The 22,459-nt window shown below is 41.5% G+C and overlaps 1 protein-coding gene across 1 annotated transcript in view; it reads right to left on the bottom strand.

Moving 5' to 3' along the window:
• nlk2 (nemo-like kinase, type 2) overlaps positions 1 to 22,459 on the bottom strand; it is a 77,075-nt gene that overhangs the window by 34,645 nt on the left and 19,971 nt on the right. The window contains exons 2-4 of the mRNA XM_061925511.1: positions 14,713 to 14,842; positions 13,632 to 13,687; positions 1,243 to 1,349 (exon numbers count right to left, since the gene is read on the bottom strand). Coding sequence (XP_061781495.1) covers positions 1,243 to 1,349; positions 13,632 to 13,687; positions 14,713 to 14,842 — 293 coding nt within the window. The remainder of the gene's footprint in view (positions 1 to 1,242; positions 1,350 to 13,631; positions 13,688 to 14,712; positions 14,843 to 22,459) is intronic.

Genomic DNA, 22,459 nt, shown 5'->3' with positions numbered 1-22,459 from the left:
TAAAGTTTTACGAATCATTGCAGCGAGTATCTTTTCAAACAGGGTGTAGAACTACTTAATCTCTGTTCTGTTTTGGCTATGCACATCCATCTTCTTCTTCACCTTCTTCCTGATGCCCAACAATGTATTTTTTATTTGAGCCTGTGTACGGTTTTCGGAGCACACAGCAAACCGTATTCTCAGACTGGACCCTTTTTCGATCACTTGATACAGGAGAAAGAAGCACCTCCAACTGAGTCATACTTAATTGTGACGAGCAGAGCTTGCATAGTTCAGGCACATGGCTAACTTTAATATGTTTTGCGTATTCATAAGGGGGCGTGGCCTGGGCGTGCACAGGCATCTGGGTTATAAATTCCACGTTGATTGCTTGGATTTGTTTGTGCATGCACTTTAATACATTTGAATTGTTTTTCTTGCGTACAATGTTTTTTGGATAGGAACGTATGCCTTATTTTAGCAGGAATTCCATGCAACTCTAAATACATGAGGCCCCTGACATTTCCTTTAAGGTGAATCAAAACAGACCCATTATTTTTTGAGCAACGTGTAACGGAATGGCGGAAGTGGAGTGAACACTCTTGTTAGTCAGCCACTCATTGTTGTGCCACTAGAACACACACACAAAAGAGGTTTTTACTGTAACACAAAACATACAACGCTGTAGGCTCAGGCCCAAAATCTAATTAGATGTTCCTTATCATATTTTGGACACTTTCTGAATGTTCTGCCCATACTTTTGAGTTATGTTGCTAACTTACTATTAGACAAACCAACGGCAACAATTACATTAACCACAACCGCATTAGAAAGGCTTTGGTCATGTTCGAGTCAATTTAGATACGGCAGTTTATATTTTCAAAATCTAGTGATGTTTGGAGCATTCAAGGGTTTAATTTGATTTTCAACGTATACAATCAAACACAAGTGACATTAAAGACCACAATTTGACAACAAACATTATGTATGTTGTCAAACTAATAACAATTGTGTGATTACTCCAAAACATGGCCTTATGCATGGTGAGTGAACACTCGTTTGATAAAAAAAAACAAAAAACACCTAAGGGGATCGCAACATCAATTCGATGCAACAAAATCATGAGTCACGTTTTTTGCGGTATTGTGCAGCCCTACATCAACACAACAATCATGTTAGCAAATATTTACATATCGGTCTCAGGCAGCAGTTCTTTCAAAATGTTAATAACAATGATTAGGTATACTTAAAAAAGTATCTTACCTCGTAGAATTTGATAGAGAAAAACTTTGGCGTGGTCTGAGCTCAGAGGCTGTGGTGAGACAATGATCTTGTGCAGGTCGCTTTGCATCAGTTCAGTCACGACATAACTGGCCATTGGTAAGTTAAGGCAAAATGGAAAACATAAGCAAGAGCATAAAGAAAGAAAGACATCACCATGGGCTAAGTAGGTAAATGCAATGTTTTTTACGCTAATATATTTAAGATGCTACAAAGAAATAAACTAAACTTGAACCTTTACTAATGGGGGAAAGGTTCAAGTCTGGCTGCGGAAAAATAATAATTGCAACTCAGCTCAGGGATATACTATGGTCTACTATGTGTGGTGTATACAATATACTTTATATAAAGCAGCGTGATGTGAGTTCCCCTGTGTGGTAATCAGTATAGTATACAAGTTTTAAACTATATTAACAGGATGCTAGTACACGTAGCTGGGATAGGCTCGAGCACCCTGACGGGAATGTGGTACAAAATGGAAGGATGGAAGGACGTTAGTACATGCAGATACAGTACATGGGTGAGCAACATCATTTGTTGAGGAATTAGCAATTGTACCACATTTTTCATCAAACTAAAACAGCGAGCAACTTCCCCAAATTTCCCTTCCATGCTTAAAATCGAGACTTAAACAGACTCAACTTGAGTTACAAAAGGGGTTTAAACATTTGGTTATGGTATTATTTCAGACATGCATAGTTACAATATGGTACATCATACACAGTATTTAAACTTGCACATTTCAGCGTGTCTGAAAAGGAATCAGAAGTAGCAGAGCGTTTTTAATTATTTATTTTTATGCCTTTTACAGTTCATAGCAATTGCTCACACATTTGTTCACTTCCTGTACTTAATCAGTAACACAAATACAAATATAATAGAAAAGTTCTCAATATTTGTGATTCACATACATTTCTGAATATCGGGCTTCCGCCCACCTTCAAAGACATGCACCTGGGGATAGGCTGATTAGCAACACAAAATTGGCCCTAGTGTGTAAATGTGAACGGTTGTTGACTTGTCCAGGGTGTATCCTGCCTTCTGCTTGAGTGCAGCTGGTATAGGCCCCAGTCCCCCCGAAAGGGACAAATAAATGATAAATGGGTTATACTTGTATAGCGCTTTTCTACCTTCAAGGTACTCAAAGCGCTTTGACAGTATTTCCACATTTACCCATTCACACACACATTCACACACTGATGGCGGGAGCTGCCATGCAAGGCGCTAACCAGCAGCCATCAGGAGCAAGGGGTGAAGTGTCTTGCCCAAGGACACAACGGACGTGACTAGGATGGTAGAAGGTGGTGATTGAACCCCAGTAACCAGCAACCCTCCGATTGCTGGGACAAACGGTAGAAAATGGATGGATGGATGGATGTGATAAATGATAGAATAGATATAATTTATCAATGTGGTTTATCAGGATTCTTCTTCCTTGTTAAGTGGAACTTTGATTTTCAAACGCCTCCATTTGCGACTTTTTCGGTTTACAAACCTCTAGATTGCGCTAAATATGCCTCTCTGTGCAAACCATGTCTCGGCTTACGAACGCTTCAATCATTTTGTGTGCCGCTGGAAGCATTAGTGCGCTGCCATTTCGATGACAAAAGCCATTTCGAAGTGGCGGAGCCCCCTATGCCACATCTTGTTTACGCTGTCCATTAATCGCTCGTGCTGCAGCGTGTTTCTTTTCTCGCCATTCACCATTTTGTCTATTTTGCTAACTCAATATGGGTCCAAAAAAAACAACAGCAGCCTGGAAAGGAGGAGGGAATCGCTGTGGACTTAAAAATGACTTTTTGCGAGGAGTACGCCGATAACAACGACATCATGGGTCACTATTGACAAATTTAAAAGTCACGGCAAAAACAAGGCACGCTGGACAGATTCCTGATGCAGAGAGGACCAAGTGAAGTCCAGTCTAGTCCAATTGAGACCAACACAGTAGGAAGAGAGGAGCAGGAACCCTGAAAGAAGACTCTCTTTCGGAGCAGCAACACACTGCTGCTCCTCCCTGCTCCTTCCTCTTTCTACCTCCAATCCCTTTCTGCATTCATCATAATTTATCTCCTCTTGTTGCCTGCATGCCACAAATATTCGCCAACAAAAGGTAAAATGGATTTTACAGAGTTTTTTTGTAGGAACATAGTTAACGTTTTTGAGAGCACCAAAGACGGACTTTTGTGTGTGTGTGCGTGCATCATCAGTTCAGCTAACCGCTGATGTTGTGTTGCTTGGACAATACTGTAAAGAGATTGTTGATCCCACACCCCCTTGTTAGGTTTGTTTGATATACTGTCTTCAAAGTGTGTATTTCTTTACTAAAATTGGGACTTCAATTGAGGCTACTGTTTATTATAGGATACTCTGCTTTACTATACAAACTTTTCGGTTTACAAACCATGTTCAAGAACCAACTAAGATAGTAAATCAAGAGTCCACTGTACTTTGTAAACACCCTTGAGTTTGAAAATGTTCTTAAACTGGATCATATTAGTACATTGAGTTATTTGCTAAGTCTATTTTATAATTCAACTCCACATACTGATATGTGAAAGGTTTTGCAGTACAGAAGAACCTGTTTGTGTTGTACATGCATACAAATATTTTAAGTTATATTTCTCCTCTTTTTTAAGAACAATTGTTGTACAGCGTTGAGTAGCAAGTTATTGTTAGCTTTGTGCATAATTTTAGCTGTTTGCAAATGTGTCAGATCATTGAATTTCAATATTTGTTTTTTAAAAAAGGGTTTGAGGGTGTTTTATGACCAACATTATGAATTATTCTAACTGACATCTTTTTAATAGGGCTAGTGAATGAGGAATATTTTTGTAGTTATTTCCATTATTTCTATACAATAAGAACAATAGAGAATATGGAGTGATTTTCGGTCCAGTACATATTTTGCTTTATTCATTATTAAAGTGTTTCTTGCCAACTTATGTTGTGTATTTGAATAGAAGATTTCCAATTTATGTTCTGATGTATTTTTATGACTAAAATGTGATTTATTTTACCCTGTTAATGTCTACGCTGTTCACTTGTATTTGTGTTTGACTCTTACCTACTGTTACTGCAATGCATTATTTTAGTTTTTCTTATGTTCAGGGACAGTCTGTTTTTGTCAAACCATCTCTTTAATTTGTTTGTGTTATTTTGTATTAGCGTCTGGTTCTTTAAATCTTTTGTAAATTTACAAATGTCCTTTGTATAGAGACTGAACAATTTCAGTCCCAGTAATGATCCCTTTGGTACACTGCAAAATATGTTTAAAGCGCTGACGTGTGATTGCCCAGCCTCATGAATTACTTCCTTTTGGTTAAGTAGCTCACAATTCAAGACCAACCCTTTGATGCAATATAATTGTAAACAATGTTATGGTTATTTGTATCAAATGCTTTTGTTAGGTCCAGAAACACTGTAACTGTTCACAGTTTAGTGCATTGTTAATAACCTTCGGGTTTTTTTTTTATTAGTTACATCAGTGTTTAAATTTTAGCTTCGTATCCGTATCGACTGTTAAAAGAATTCCACTTTCATTCATGAACTTTTGATCTGCGGTTAAATAATTTTTCAATCATTTGCAAAAATTATAGAGTTAGGAAACCAGTTTGGAACTGGTCTTTGTCTCAAGACTGGTACAAATGTTGATATGTTTATTTTATTTAGGAATCTTCCTTTTTAAAATGATAGTTTGCTGCTGTACATTAATAATTATAAGATTTATTGTATAACCTTTTTTATCTTTTCCATATGAATTCCATTACAGGTGATTGAGGATTTGGATTTACACTTAATTACAATATCCTATTCTTATAATCAGTGAGAATTGCTGGGATTTCTATTTATGGTATAATTCAAGTCCTCAATTGATTAAAGATCTGGAATATTTTCCAGACTTAGTCCAATGTTCACAAAGTTGCTATTAAAGCCTATTACCAATTTGGTTCCCTTTGTAGACAAACTATTATTCCCATTATTCCTGGAAAATACAAACCCCGTTTCCATATGAGTTGGGAAATTGTGTTAGATGTAAATATAAACGGAATACAAAGATTTGCAAATCCTTTTCAACCCATATTCAATTGAATGCACTACAAAGACAAGATATTTGATGTTCAAACTCAAACTTTATTTTTTTTTTGCAAATAATAATTAACTTAGAATTTCATGGCTGCAACACGTGCCAAAGTAGTTGGGGAAGGGCATGTTCACCACTGTGTTACATCACCTTTTCTTTTAACAACACTCAATAAACCATTGGGAACTGAGGAAACTAATTGTTGAAGCTTTGAAAGTGGAATTCTTTCCCATTATTGTTTTATGTAGAGCTTCAGCCGTTCAACAGTCCGGGGTCTCCGCTGTCGTATTTTACGCTTCATAATGCGCCACACATTTTCGATGGGAGACAGGTCTGGACTGCAGGCGAGCCAGGAAAGTACGGTACCCGCACTCTTTTTTTTACGAAGCCACGCTGTTGTAACACGTGCTGAATGTGGCTTGGCATTGTCTTGCTAAAATAAGCAGGGGCGTCCATGAAAAAGACGGCGCTGAGATGGCAGCATATGTTGTTCCAAAACCTGTATGTACCTTTCAGCATTAATGGTGCCTTCACAGATGTGTAAGTTACCCATGCCTTGGGCACTAATGCACCCCCATACCATCACAGATGCTGTTTTTTTAACTTTGCGTCGATAACAGTCTCGATATTTCGCTTCCCCTTTGGTCTGGATGACACGATGTCGAATATTTCAAAAAACAATTTGAAATGTGCACTCGTCAGACCATAGAACACTTTTCCACTTTGCATCAGTCCATCTTAGATGATCTCGGGCCAAGAGAAGCCGGCGGCATTTCTGGATGTTGTTGATAAATGGCTTTCGCTTTGCATAGCAGAGCTTTAACTTGCACTTACAGATGTAGCGAAGAACTGTATTTAGTGACAGTGGTTTTCTGAAGTGTTCCTGAGCCCATGTGGTGATATCCTTTAGAGATTGATGTCGGTTTTTGATACAGTGCCATCTGAGGGATCGAAGGTCACGGTCATTCAATGTTGGTTTCCGGCCATGCCGCTTACGTGGAGTGATTTCTCCAGATTTTCTGAACCTTTTGATGATAATATGGAGCGTAGATGTTAAAATCCCTAAATTTCTTGCAATTGCACTTTGAGAAACGTTGTTCTTAAACTGTTTGACTATTTGCTCACGCAGTTGTGGACAAAGGGGTGTACCTCGCCCCATCCTTTCTTGTGAAAGACTGAGCATTTTTTGGGAAGCTGTTTTTATACCCAATCATGGCACCCACCTGTTCCCAATTAGCCTGCACATCTGTGGGATGTTCCAAATAAGTGTTTGATGAGCATTCCTTAACTTTATCAGTATTTATTGCCACCATTCCCAACTTCTTTGTTACATGTTGCTGGCATCAAATTCTAAAGTTAATAATTATTTGCAAAAAAAAAAAAAATGTTTATCAGTTTGAACATCAAATATGTTGTCTTTGTAGCATATTCAACTGAATATGGGTTGAAAATAATTTGCAAATCATTGTATTCCGTTTATATTTACATCTAACACAATTTCCCAACACATATGGAAACGGGGTTTGTATAATATAAACAACACCATCATATAGAACTATAACTGTGTTGAACCAGCATGTTTTCCTTTAAATCAGTTGATTTTGTTTACAAATTGCTTATGCTGTGCACCATATGCCAAATAGTCTTTGACTGATTAAAAGGTGTAAAAAAAAGTTGAACATTCAAAAAAAATCCTGATCTCTATCTGTGGTGTAACACTCTAAACCAGGGGTCTCAGACGTTAATTTGCGGCCCGCACCTTAATATGAAAATGTAATGTTAGTGCGGTCCGCGAGTTTTATATGAATGGCGCTTGACAGCGTCATACTTGCCAACCCTCCCGATTTTTCCGGGAGACTCACGAATTTCAGGGCAACCATTCTCTCGAATGTCTGCCGATTTTCACCCAAACAACAACATTAAGGGCGTGCCGTGATGGCACTGCCTTTAGCGCCCTCTACAACCTGTACAAACAGCGTGCCAGCCCAGTCACATGTTATATGTGGCTTCTGTACATACACGTAAGTGACTGCAAGACATACTTGGTCAACAGCCATACAGGTCACACGGAGGGTGGCCGTATAAACAACTTTAACACTGTTACAAATATGCGCCACACTGTGAACCCACACCAAACAAGAATGACAAACACATTTCGGGAGAACATCCGCACCGTAACACAACATAAACACAACAGAACAAATACCCAGAATCCCATGCGGCCCTAACTCTTCCGGGCTACAATATACACCGTTGTAGAGGTTGTAGAGGACGTTAAAGGCAGTGCTATCACGGCACGCCCTTAATATTGTTGTCCGGGTTAAAATCGGGACAAATTCGGGAGAATGGTTGCCCCGGGAGATTGTTGGGAGGGGCACTGAAATTCGGGAGTCTCCCGGAAAAATCGGGAGGGTTGGCAAGTATGTTGCTAGGGCGGGATAGCCATTCATCCATCCATCCATTTTCTACCGCTTTTTCCCTTTGGGGTCGCGGGGGGTGCTGGAGCCTATCTCAGCTACAATCGGGCGGAAGGCGGGGTACACCCTGGACAAGTCGCCACCTCATCGCAGGGCCAACACAGATAGACGGACAACATTCACACTCACATTCACACACTAGGGCCAATTTTAGTGTTGCCAATCAACTTATCCCCAGGTGCATGTCTTTGGAAGTGGGAGGAAGCCGGAGTACCCGGAGGGAACCCACGCATTCAAAGAAGGTGAATTCATTAAAAAGTGCATGTTAGATTTTTTTAAGAAATCTTTTCTTGCGGCCCAGCCTCACCCAGTTTCTGCATCCAGTGGCCCCCAGGTAAATTGAGTTTGAGACCCATGCTCTAAACAAACTTGGAAAAATATGCAACAAGACACATGCTATTCACCATCTGCTCAGAATTCACAGTGAGTAAAATGTAATACAGCAGCCACTGCAAGGCAGTAACGAGCAGTATGCAATTTGTATTTACTTAAAAAAGATAGGAATACTATAGAGACAGAACAAGTCAACTGAACTGGTCTGATGGGTCCCATTTTTATAGTCTTTGGTATGACTCGGCCGGGGTTGGAACTCACAACCTACCGATCTCAGGGCGGACACTCTAACCACAAGACCAATAGCAGGTATATATATATATATATAGATACATATATATATAAATAAATATATACATACATATATACATACATATATAGATATATAAACATATATAGATACATATATATGTATACATACATATATATATATGTATGTATATGTATATATACACATATATATATATACACACACACACATACATACATATACATACATATATATACATACATACATACATATATATACACACATATATACATATACACATATATACATATACATACATATACAGTATATACACATATACATACATACATAAATACACACATATATACAGTATATACATACATATATAAATACACACATACATATATATATATATATATATATATATATACATACATATATTTATACACACATATATACATAGACATATATACACACATATACATACATACATACATATATATATATATATATATATATATATATATATATATATATATATATATATATATATATATATATATATATATATATATATATATATATATATATATAGCACCGCTTATGTGCTGTCTGTTTCTTTCTCTCACATGCACCATGGGTTATGCATACGTTTTGATGTATTATTATTACTACAGGAGACCACAGAACACTTTTCCTCTTTGCATCAGTCCATCTTAGATGAGCTCAAAACCAGCGAAGCCGGCGGCGTTTCTGTGTGTTATTGATAAATGGCTTTTGCTTTGCATAGCAGAGTTTTAACATGCACTTACAGATGTAGCGACAAACTGTAGTTACTGATAGTGGTTTTCTGAAGTGTTCCTAAGCCCATGTGGTGATATCCTTTACACACTGATGTTGCTTTTTGATGCAGTACCGCTTGAGGGATCAAAGGTCCGTAATATCATCGCTTACGTGCAGTGATTTCTCCAGATTCTCTGAAACTTTTGATGATATTACGGACCGTAGATGGTGAAATCCCTAAATTCCTTTCAATAGCTGGTTGGGAAATGTTGTTCTTAATCTGTTCGACAATTGGCTCACGCAATTGTTCACAAAGTGGTGACCTCGCCCCGTCCTTGTTTGTGAATGACTGAACATTTCATGGAAGCTGCTTTTATACCCAATCGTGGCACACATCTGTTCCCAATTAGCCTGTTCAACAGTGGGATGTTCCAAATAAGTGTTTGTTGAGCAATCCTCAACTTTCTCAGTCTTTTTTGCCATTTGTGCCAGCTTGACTTGACTTGACTTGACTATTCATGCTTGCAGTGGAGCCAGGGCCCCACTGAAAAAACAGCTGAACTTTACAATGAATATCAAACAAACAAAAATTTAAAAAAAATGAAAAGAACAGACAGTATCTTATATAGAAAAAAAACATTTTCAGGGCAACAGCAGCATGGAAACTATTAGCATTCTGGTATATGACTGTATTACTTATTTAATTAGATAGTGTCATTATACAGTTTAATTGCAGTATGCAGGGTAGAGTTTTTAAGTCTCTTTGTCTTGGCTTTGGGCTCGGGTTCAGCCAGCATATGTTGGTTTCTCAATGTCCTGGCAGTGCGGCTGCCTCGTGTTGGAGGTAGCAGGTCATGCAGAGGGTGTTATTCATCATGCATATCCCTGACCAGCTTCACTGCAGACTCCTCTCTCCTGGTCTGGAGTGATGGTAGGGGTTGTGAGATGTTTCCAGCTCTCCTCATAATGATTTTACAGGCACGTTTCTGGACTCGCTCTAGCTCTACTCGCTCTAGCTCTGCCTGTTGTTTTTTGGAGCAGCCCACTAAGAGCACTGAGCTATATTCCAGACACGGCCTGATGAGAGTGGTGCAGATGGTAACAAAGTCGTCTACAGGTAGTCCATGTCTCGCCATGACTGTGAGGTAGTGCAGCCGCTTGGAGGCGGTTTTTATTGCCTTCTCGATGTGCACATCTCCAGTCCGGTTTTGATTGAGGTGGTAACCCAGGTACTTGGTTGTTTCCACGACCGGGACCTCCTGTCCCCCCAACATCAGTGCAGGAGGTTGTGATGGATTTCGGGCAAAAACATATCCGGAGTTCTACCGACTTTTTCCCGTTGAGTATCATTTTCTTATTTGCTGCCCATTCGTCCAGCCTTTGTGCCTCCTGGCACATCGTTGTGTCTGACATGATGCCGGATATGGGGATCGCTCTCGATAGCCCGATGTCGTCTGCATATCCAACATCAAGGGTGTCCTCAAACACAGCATCCCGGGTGGCCATATAAAGGAGGAAGACATATGGGGAGACAACACCCCCTTGTGGCACCCCAGATGTAACTTCAATCCAGGGGCTGTGAGCTCCATTTGCCACCACTCTCTGTCTCCTTCCTGAGATGTAACTATGTAGCCAGGCTGTCAGATATGGGCACAGTCCTAGGTCCAGTATGTTTTGCATCAGGATCCCATGGTCAATTACATCAAAAGCTCTCGACGTATCTGCAAACAGTACTCTCACCATCGTTGGTTTGGAGTCGGTTTCGGTAAGCCAGGTGTGCATTGCCCTGACTAGAGCCGTTGTAGTACTGTGCTTAGGCATATATGCATATAGATTTTTACACACTTCAAGCAGGGTTGGCATAAGCTTTTTCAACACAAAACGTTCTATTGTTTTCCCCACACAAGAAGTTAGTGAGATAGGACGCCAGTTTGAGATTGAGCCAGGGTCTTGGCCTTTGGGTATGGGACAGACATTTGACTCTTTCCTTACATCGGGGACACACCCCTGTTGGAAAGAGCAGTTGGCCAGATGTGTGATGACCGGTGCCAGGTCCTCTGCATGTTCTTTCAGCAGCCAGGTGGGAATGCCATCCGGCCCACTTGTTTTCTGGGGGTCCAGCCGAGTGAGTGCTAGCTTCATCTCACCTATGCTACAGATGTCACTTGGTGTAGCTCTTGGTAGGAGATAGACACAATAGGGCGTTGCTTTAGTCCATGACTCCGCAAAGACGTTGTTCAGGGCTTCTGCAGCTTTGTCCTCTTCAACTTCTTGTATTTTGATTGTTCTATCAGTTAATGATTTAGCGAGTCCTAGTCCTTTATTTATAAAGTCCCACCACTTCTTGGGGTTATTTTTCTTTAGGTTTTGCATTTCATTTTTATAATATCTAGTCTTTGCCTTGCGTATAAGTCTTTGGACGGAGTTTCTGATTTCTCTCCATTTTCCCCCATTTATTGTGGGCTTTTTGTCTTTTCTTTATAGCCTGTTTTATCTGTCATCCATGGTTTGTCCGCATTTGTAATTTTGTTCAGTCGCACAGGCATGCATATGTCCATTGCTGTTTGGATATAGTTGTTAAAACTTGCTGCTTTGGCAGTGATGTCCACAGCTTTTTTGAAACTTGTTGCAGGCATCAAATTCCAAATTAGCTAATATTTGAAAATAATAAAGTTTTCCACTTCCAACGTTAAGTATCTTGTCTTTGCAGTCTATTCAATTGAATATAAGTTGAAAAAAATTTGCAAATCATTGTATTCTGTTTTCATTTATTATTTACACACCGTGCCAACTTCACTGGTTTTGGGTTTTGTATATTAACGTTGTTCCCCTATGGCCATTGCTTCTCAAATATTTTCTGTTACGCCCCCCTTAGGGAGAAGAAGATATTTCACGCCCTCTGCTCTCCACCATGATTGTAAATAGTACATTTGTCTATAAAATTGTTAGAACTATACTTCAGCATAACACTGTAAGCTTGTTAACAATGAAATAAACAACACACTGGTCTTTCTTCGTCTCCCACTGTGGTTACAGTGAAGCCAAGTGCTACATATGCTTCATCATATTCTGGTACAGCAAAAAAAACATGTTTCCGCACCCCCCGCCCCCACTATTTGAGAAGGAGTACCTTCGGGGAAACTGGGTAAAACACAGCACACTTACAAAGCTTAACCTATTGTTACTATAACAATTTACAAGGTTAATACAGTTTGCTTTTCTTTCTTCCCTTCGTCTGGTTTTTTTATTTAAGTTATGATTACATATACAGGATGTATTGTTGCATTTTAAACAATTGTATTGTTGATAATAGAGATAATTATTATTATTCATTATCAATAGTGCTATTTCTATTTGTATTTTTATTGCTCCATTTGTAGTGCAACCATGTTCATTGTCATTTCTGTGTTATTAATATTTACTTCACTAACTGCTTCTTTGCTATCACTTTTCGTATCATATTTGTACATATTGTATTTGCTGATGCTGTTCTGTTGTTGTTGTTGTTGTCTCTCTGTCTTAGCCCCCTCTCGTCCACGCAATTTCCTCCTCTGTCTTACCTTTTCTCTCTTTCTATCCCCTCCTGCTGCGCCAAACATTAATATAAATCCATTTAAATAAGGCAACAAGAAAAGTATACCACACTTCTCTTTTTAAAGTAAATATCTACAGCAAATATGGGCATCTACATCAACAATATAATTTGCCCGAGTAGCTGGACAGGACAAAAAAAATAAAAAATCTCATCCAAGATTTCCATGGTAAATTGCCCTGTCAATCAGCCACTTGATGGGTGAAATCCCCCTGTACCCTTAGTAGAAAAATGGTCCCTGTTTCCACTTAGATGTGTGACGAAAGAGAAATGGCGATGGGGTCATATTGAGCCTTCAAACACATTGTGTGGCGTTGATACCAAATATACTACATCACATTCACCTAAGCCTTGTCTGAATCAATCAGGTGTTGACTGTAAAACTACAGACTTCAAACTTAATGTGTCTTCTTGAGCAGGGGGACCTTGCAGGATTGCAATTCATTAAAGTAAAGTGTCTAACCATCGTTTTTCCACATGACTGTAGTCCCGATAGCCTTGAGATCCTAAACTAGCTCTTACCTTGCAATTCTGAGCTGGATCCTTACTCAATGAGGTAAAACCATTGACTGTTAACTGTCAAAATATTTGAAAAGGGTCAAATTTTAATTACAATTGAAAAGAGAAATACCAAGCTTGGCCTATTTTGAGATTTAATATGCCTTTACCAAACACATAAAGACAATGTACAGGTATGTGAACTGTGTTGTGTCCACAGAAAATCTCTACGGCAGATGTAGATGAACATGAACTATGAATCCATAGTCTAACCTTGGGTTTTTCCTGATGGGATTAAACAACAGGAAATTACTGCAATACATCCGATTAGGGAAATTTAGTCATTCTGAAGGATACATTTCCTCAAAGTAGTCAATGTGTGGAGGTTGAAGGATGTCAAGAGCCGAGAGCACCTGGGGAGAAAGTTGAAACATCGTTGACACATTTGTATGTTTTTCTTTTAAAGACAAGATCACTACGACTTTTCCAAATTGAGAGAGGCATGGACTAACACAGCTCATGGGGATGACAAGATATTGACACAAAACTGCAAGTTCACTGTAGGGCTTACTAAAAATACTTTTAAAAATTCTAGCATCAAGTGAGATTCTGGAAAACAATTTAAATTGATTTAGTGGGACCTCTGAGACTTTGAAACATTTAAAAAAAAAAAAAATATGTACAGTATAATATGGGAGCGTTAATTCCTGTGAACAAGACTGATAAGTAGCATGGTTTAATGTGATTGCTTTTTACTAAAGATAGCCATATTCCATGTATCTAAGAGGGGGTGCACAAGCAGTCTGATTAGTTTTGTATGTGTCGCGCATGTCAGATGTTTTGGCCTGTGTTATTCACCCAATTAGTTTAATCATTTTGTAAGTAAAATTTTACTTAAGTCTTCTCGGGAGCTGTTAAAACCAGTGGTTAGTCAAACTACAGTAAAATAAAAACATATTTCCAATATACTAAAATACTTGTGGCAGGTCGCTACAAGTAAGAAATGTGAAAAAAACAGTAACATGAAAAATACAGCAAAATTATACAATGTAAAAATAAAAGAAACATGTTGAGACAAATAACACAGACTTCTGATTAAATCAGTGCCATATCATATGGAGGGAAAGCTGATGACAAAAATAAGGGCCCACTGCTCGCTGTACACACACACACACACGTAATGAATAGGGTAGAGGGGCCACAGATATTGTTTTAGGGGGCCCCGAATTCCTAGCAACTGTCCTGCGTTAAATATATGTAAACATTGTTTATCCTTATCAAAAATGCATGCATCATAGCCAATTATGCAAATTTTACATCATTTTGTCACTGCCTCGGCAACCACCCTGACCATGACCTCCATCGCCACAAAAGTATGTGTGCCTTAGCACCTGCAATAAACAATGAGGTATTTGTACAAAATATATTGTGCACTTACATTTTCATGTTTAAAGAAACATAACATCTTCAGTTCTCGAAATACCCTCTTGCAAGAAACAAGATTTTGGAAGACATTGGGCATCTTTTTGAGAGCAACGCGCTTCCCATTCCTGGGGTCTGTGACTGACCTAGGAGAAGAATGACAAATAACAGTAAGCGTTAGTGTTTTCCATACCTTCATTTATTTGTGGCACCCACCTGTAAGTGGAAATGCATCTTGTTTTATGTCAACTTTGCTACATTAAAATGTAATTTGTTTTCACAAATTAAAATGTTTTTTGTTATCCTGTCAATGGGACAGTGGAGATTATAAACAACTTCAATTGGAAGTTTTCCTCATCTGTAATTTTAAGGACTGTGTACATATCTGCCAAACTAAATACCAACATTTAGAGAGGGTAGAAAAATAAACTGTGTAGCATTTAGAGATAAAAACAGCACAATTTGAGTAATAAAGCAAAAACGTATCATGTAAACAGAAAATAGTTGATATTAATAATTCATAACGACACGAGGATTCATCTTTATAACGTTTTTAACCTTATTTAAAAAATACATCCGTCTTAGCCAATTTTGCAAATTAGACTTACAAGTACCTTAACTTAGAAGTAATTTGAGATACAAGCTGTCTTTTGGCTATATGTTATGCTTTAAGTTGCGAGCATACTATAAGTTACAAGCATTTCCACCGTCGGTTCAAGTAGTATTTGTCACAGGATTAATAGTTAATATATTGCTATGCCTTGTTTCTGCTTTGCACACACAAGAATAAACATAAGTTTAATTAAACAGTTGACATGCGTGTTTGATCGCCGCTCAGCAATCAACATCCTGCCCTCCAACAATCACAACTAAGAAAGATGCGTAGGAGAGGAAGCTGAAGAGCAAGTCAAAGAAACAAATCAACAAATACACAACAGCAGGTACCAATAGGTAAGAAAAAGTTGGCTTTGCATAAGAAGTCGAAAAAACCCCCACCAAATAATGTCTCTCAATAGGTGCCCTTTTGGGGTCCTTATACACGCACCATACTAATACCCGTATATTGAAGCTCAGTACGTCTGACTGCGGTAGCCGTAATACTCAGACAGTCCATCAAACTGTACGGCTTCGTAGTATAACAAAGTCCTACTAAAACATTGACAGATTTATGAGCGCTGTGTGTACGGTAAGAAAAAGTTGGTTTTGCATAATAGCACGAGAAAAAAAACACCAAATAATATGTTTCCTAATAAGTGCCATTTTGGGGTCCTGAAACACACACCATAATAATACCCGTATGTTGAAGCACAGTATCTCTGACTACGGTAGCCATAATGCTCCAACACTCGATCAAAAGGTGCGGCTTCGTTGCTGACCAAAGTCATACTAAAACATTTTGACAGACTTATTAGTGCTGTGTGTAATATTTTATATTCTTAATGCAACATCAAGGTTTTGCTCTTGCTTGCTTACCAGTACTTGATAGCGTCATTTATTGAACAGACATTAACCTGCAATACACAAGAGTCTATTATGTGTGACAGCCATAAATTGGAGACACTTATCATTACATCTTGTACCACAACCAGGATAAGCACAACCAGAATTAATACATACTGTATGCAAGGCGCATCGGGTTTTGAGAAAAATGAAAAGATTTTAAGTGTGCCTTATAGTCCAAAAATAAACTACATGATTGACGTCTCAGTCATCAAAAACTGCTACTGCATACCTACTCATTTGAAAACAAAACAACACTATGCCATCTATTCTAACAGCAAACACGTGGGGACTGATAAAGAATACCTTCAAAGGTCCTGACATCCTTTATAGAGCTAACAACTCATGTCAGTGCCGCCTGGCTTTTTTTGCACTACTCTTTCTCTACATTTTTTGTCACTATAATTTCTCTTACGTATATATTTGTACTTTGCACTAAATCTTGTAAAGTCTTACTTGTATAAAATGTTGATAGGTGACTAGTATATGTCTTGCTGTAAAGTATGCACCTAGAGCACTTGCTTTCTCAGTGAATGTATACTTGTCTATTTGTTGTATGTTTGGAGAGCTAACAACTGCCGAAGACAAATTCCTTGTATATGCAAGTATACTTGGCCAAATAAACCGGATTCTGATTCTGATTATGTTACCCTCTGTCCACGCCCTGATACAGTTTCTCTCTTTTGAAAATAAAGATAAGCAAGAGATCCAAACTATGAAAGCCACCCTAGTATATGCAGTCCACTGTATAAAGACAAGTGAATTCATGTCAAATTCGTACATTTCTTTTGCCTAATCTGATGTATATGAGGAAAAACTGTTAAGTATCGTTTGATGGATTCATGTATTGACTATCGACTAAGTCTTACAATTGTATTACAATTTTAATGCCTCTGTACATCAAACCCTGAAATTGGGTGATCAGTTCTTTTTCACTTTCGGTTTATGTGACATCCCGCGAGTTAACTTCTTCATCCATCCATCCATTTTCTACCGCTTATCCCTTTCGGGGACGCGGGGGGCGCTGGAGCCTATCTCAGCTGCATTCGGGCGGAAGGCGGGGTACACCCTGGACAGGTCGAGTTAACTTCTTGTTGAACAGATTACAATGCGACACTGTCAAGTTTATATCAATCACTTCGTGCAAAGACAGCACAGCATTTATACTTAATGTCAATACTGTATCTTTTTATTTTTTTGACTTGCTTGGAACATACGGGCATCCTCAACCAGCCAATCAGAGAGGCCAAAGAGACCTAGCCAATTGGTGTCTGTATGGATCAATGATTATCATCGACTTCGGAGAATTCAAGCAACGATTTAAAACTGGCCATTACACAACATAGTGGCAGGACTTTGAAAAGGGTATTTAGACAGGCTGCACCGTCTCATCTATCTTGTTTGTGATGTGAATGAACCTGCTCATAACAGCAACAGTAAATGAATCCAGAGGGTCTTTAAGGGCGTCTGGCAACCACCAACCTCCAATAAGAGACTTTATGGAATACCTTACTTGACAACTATAACCAATGCGCAAGCAAGATCAAACCTGAAGACACTTGATGACTTGGCAACGTGGGCTCAGATGTAATTCAAGCCAAAGAAATCAAGAAGAGAGAAAGTAACCAGTATTTTCCAGCTGCGAGTCGAGGCGGAGATCTTACCGTCAGTTAGGTGCTTAAGTAAATGGTATGATGCATCCCTGACTGACAGACGCAATGTTTCTAGGACAGAGAAACAGGCAGACAAAGAAAAATTAAGGTCGGGGCTACAAAGAAAGTTTAGGTCTGGTCAGTTACAACTACACAATCATCAGTAGTTGAAGAGTTCAAGGTGTCAAAATGCAGGATTGTGTTGCTGTATTAAAACTTCACTGATGAAAAGGTCAGAAGGGCAGGCGTCACTACTAGATCAGGATGCATATGGGCAGCGGACATATCAGTGGCATAAACTGAAAGGTAGAAGAAGGACATAATCCTCGCGGAGGTCCAATACCCAGAAGAAGAAAGGTCCAGGTCTATGGCCGTCGAACTCAGATTACAAGCAGCTTGGACAAAGCGGGACATGCCAAAGCGGAAAATTATATGGAAACTGAAGCCTTGTCAATCTCTTTCCTACTCTGTTCAATGTAAAACTCCCTGCCATTTAGGGACGATGTTCGAAACCGGTTCTCCCGGTTGTTCGATAAGAAAAGAACCGATTCCATGGACTCGAATCCCTTTTTGAGAACCGGTTCCCGTTATCGAGGCCACTATAGTAAAGAAAAAGAGTTGGTTCTTTATTCGAATCCCTGGGAACGAATCCCGTTCCACAAGGAATGCCTTGTGGCACGTCCCAGGAAATGACATAGCTCAGTCATTAGGCGGCAGATACAGAAGCAGCAACAACAACGGACCGGATAAAACGGCTCTAGGCATGGCTTCATTTTCCAAAAAAATACGACAAGGAAACGGCTATCTGCAATTATTGCCAGGCTTCGCTCTCATGTAAGGAAGGAAGTACAACAAGCATGATGAAACATGTTCAGGCCGTACATAACCTGAAAGTTAAAGAAAGGTGTCGTGGAGAAGCAGCGACAGAGATGACGAAGCAAACCCCTCTTCCTCTGCTTCAACCTGCAGCACCAATTCCAGTGATAGTGCTGGTGAGTAACTAACGTTAACTGTTGCCGGTTAATTTCCATATCTGCTCACTCGTAGCCTTTAGGCTAAAATAACGTCTCTTATGTCAACCAGGACTGCAGTAATGTTAGCTAGACTAACGTTACCTAAGCATAGTCAGTGACTAACAGTAACGTTATCCTTTTTGTATGTGCCTGATAACGTTAAAGGTATCTTGTAGCCTACACCACTCCAGAGTTTGCAGGTCTGTCTAATAAACTAGTGCTTTCTTTCTTTAGTTTATTTCGCACATGAACACACTTACAGCATAACACATCACAGTTTCATATCATTTCACTTTACATCATGTCCGAAAAGGAGTAGGAAGAAGTAAAGCTTATTTAATCCTACCCCTTTCCCACTTCAGAGCGTTTACAAATATATACATCATTTACTGACCTTTTTATAATAAAATAACATCTGTGAATTAGTATATACAACAGTTTTGTAATATGTAATTAATTAATTCATCCATCCATCCATCCATCTTCTTCCGCTTATCCGAGGTCGGGTTGCGGGGGCAGCAGCCTAAGCAGGGAAGCCCAGACTTCCCTCTCTCCAGCCACTTCGTCCAGCTCCTCCCGGGGGATCCCGAGGCGTTCCCAGGCCAGCCGGGAGACATAGTCTTCCCAACGTGTCCTGGGTCTTTCCCGTGGCCTCCTACCGGTCGGACGTGCCCTAAACACCTCCCATGGGAGGCGCTCGGGTGGCATCCTGACCAGATGCCCGAACCACCTCATCTGGCTCCTCTCGATGTGGAGGAGCAGCGGCTTTTCTTTGAGCTCCCCCCGGATGACAGAGCTTCTCACCCTATCTCTAAAGGAGAGCCCCGCCACCCGGCGGAGGAAACTCATTTCGGCCACTTGTACCCGTGATCTTGTCCTTTCGGTCATAACCCAAAGCTCATGACCATAGGTGAGGATGGGAACGTAGATCGACCGGTAAATTGAGAGCTTTGCCTTCCGGCTCAGCTCCTTCTTCACCACAACTGATCGATACAGCGTCTGCATTACTGAAGACGCCGCACCGATCCGCCTGTCGATCTCACGATCCACTCTTCCCTCACTCGTGAACAAGACTCCAAGGTACTTGAACTCCTCCACTTGGGGCAAGATCTCCTTTTCCGGGCGAGAACCATGGACTCGGACTTGGAGGTGCTGATTCTCATCCCAGTCGCTTCACACTCAGCTGCGAACCGATCCAGTGAGAGCTGAAGATCTTGGCCAGATGAAGCCATCAGGACCACATCATCTGCAAAAAGCAGAGACCTAATCCTGCAGCCACCAAACCGGATCCCCTCAACGCCTTGACTGCGCCTAGAAATTCTGTCCATAAAAGTTATGAACAGAATCGGTGACAAAGGGCAGCCTTGGCGGAGTCCAACCCTCACCGGAAACGTGCCCGACTTACTGCCGGCAATGCGAACCAAGCTCTGACACTGATCATACAGGGAGCGGACCTCCACAATCAGACAGTCCGAAACCCCATACTCTCTGAGCACTCCCCACAGGACTTCCCAAGGGACACGGTCGAATGCCTTCTCCAAGTCCACAAAGCACATGTAGACTGGTTGGGCAAACTCCCATGCACCCTCAAGGACCCTGCCAAGAGTTTAGAGCTGGTCCACAGTTCCATGACCAGGACAAAAACCACACTGTTCCTCCTGAATCCGAGGTTCGACTATCCGGCGTAACCTCCTCTCAAGTACACCTGAATAGACCTTACCGGGAAGGCTGAGGAGTATGATCCCATGATAGTTAGAACACACCCTCCGGTTCCCCTTTTTAAAGAGAGCAACCACCATCACGGTCTGCCAATCCAGAGGTACTTCCCCCGATGTCCACGCGATGCTGCAGAGTCTTGTCAACCAAGACAGCCCCACAGCATCCAGAGCCTTAAGAAACTCCGGGCGGATCTCATCCACCCCCGGGGCCTTGCCACCGAGGAGCTTTTTAACTACCTCAGCCCCAGAAATAGGAGAGCCCACCTCAGACTCCCCAGGCACTGCTTCCTCATAGGAAGACGTGTTGGTGGGATTGAGGAGGTCTTCGAAGTATTCCCTCCACCGATCCACAACTTCCGCAGTCGAGGTCAGCAGAACACCATCCTCACCATATTCGGTGTTGGTAGTGCACTGCTTCCCCTTCCTTAGGCGGCGGCATGGCTTCCCCGAACTCCTCCCATGTCCGCGTTTTTGGCTCCGCGACCGCTGAATCCGCACACCGCTTGGCCTGTCGGTACCTGTCCGCTGCCTCAGGAGTCCCATGAGCCAAAAGAACCCGATAAGACTCCTTCTTCAGCTTGACGGCATCCCTCACCGCCGGTGTCCACCAACGGGTTCTAGGATTACCGCCACGACAGGCACCAACTTCCTTGCGGCCACAGCTCCAATCAGCCGCCTCGACAATAGAGGTGCGGAACATGGTCCACTCGGACTCAATGTCGCACCTCCCTCGTGACATGTTCAAAGTTCTTCCGGAGGTGGGAATTGAAACTCTCTCTGACAGGAGACTCTGCCAGACGTTCCCAGCAAACCCTCACAATGCGTTTGGGCCTGCCAGGTCTGTCCGGCATCCTCCCCCACCATCGCAGCCAACTCACCACGTGATCGGTAGAAAGCTCCGCCCCTCTCTTCACCAGAGTGTCCAAAACATGAGGCCGCAAATCCGATGACACAACTACAAAGTCGATCATAGAACTGCGGCCTAGGGTGTCCTGGTGCCAAGTGCACATATGGACACCCTTATGCTTGAACATGGTGTTCGTTATGGACAATCCGTGACAGGCACAAAAGTCCAATAACAAAACACCACTCGGGTTCAGATCCGGGCGGCCATTCTTCCCAATCACGCCTCTCCAGGTTTCACTGTCGCTGCCAACATGAGCATTGAAGTCCCCCAGTAGAACGAGGGAATCACCCGGGGGAGCACCCTCAAGTACTCCCGCGAGTGAATCCAAAAATGGTGGGTACTCTGAGCTGCTGTTTGGCGCGTAAGCGTAAACAACAGTCAGAACCCGTCCCCCCCACTCGAAGGCGGAGGGAAGCTACCCTCTCGTCCACCGGGTTGAACTCCAACATGCAGGCTCTGAGCCGGGGGGCAACAAGAATTTCCACCCCAGCCCGTCGCCTCTCACTGCTGGCAACGCCAGAGTGGAAGAGAGTCCAGCCCCTCTCGAGTGAACTGGTTCCAGAGCCCTTGCTGTGCGTCGAGGTGAGTCCGACTATATCCAACCGGAACTTCTCTACCTCGCGCACTAGCTCAGGCTCCTTCCCCCCCAGCGAGGTGACGTTCCACGTCCCAAGAGCTAGCTTCTGTAGCCGAGGATCGGACCGCCAAGTGCCCTGCTTTTGGCTTCCGCCCAGCTCACATTGCACCCGACCTCTATGGTCCCTGCTATGGGTGGTGAGCCCATTGGAGGGGGGACCCACGTTGCCTCTTCGGGCTGTGCCCGGCCGGGCCCCATGGGGACAGGCCCGGCCACCAGGCACTCGCCATCGTGCCCCAACTCCGGGCCTGGCTCCGGAGGGGAGCCCCGGTGACCCACGTCCGGGCGAGGGAAATCTGAGTCTCGGTTCTTGCATTTCCATAGAAGTCTTCGAGC

Source organism: Nerophis lumbriciformis, linkage group LG30 (genome assembly GCF_033978685.3).
Source record: "Nerophis lumbriciformis linkage group LG30, RoL_Nlum_v2.1, whole genome shotgun sequence".
NCBI classification, from domain to species: Eukaryota; Metazoa; Chordata; class Actinopteri; order Syngnathiformes; family Syngnathidae; genus Nerophis; species Nerophis lumbriciformis.
This window is presented reverse-complemented; position numbering and strand designations above follow the sequence as displayed.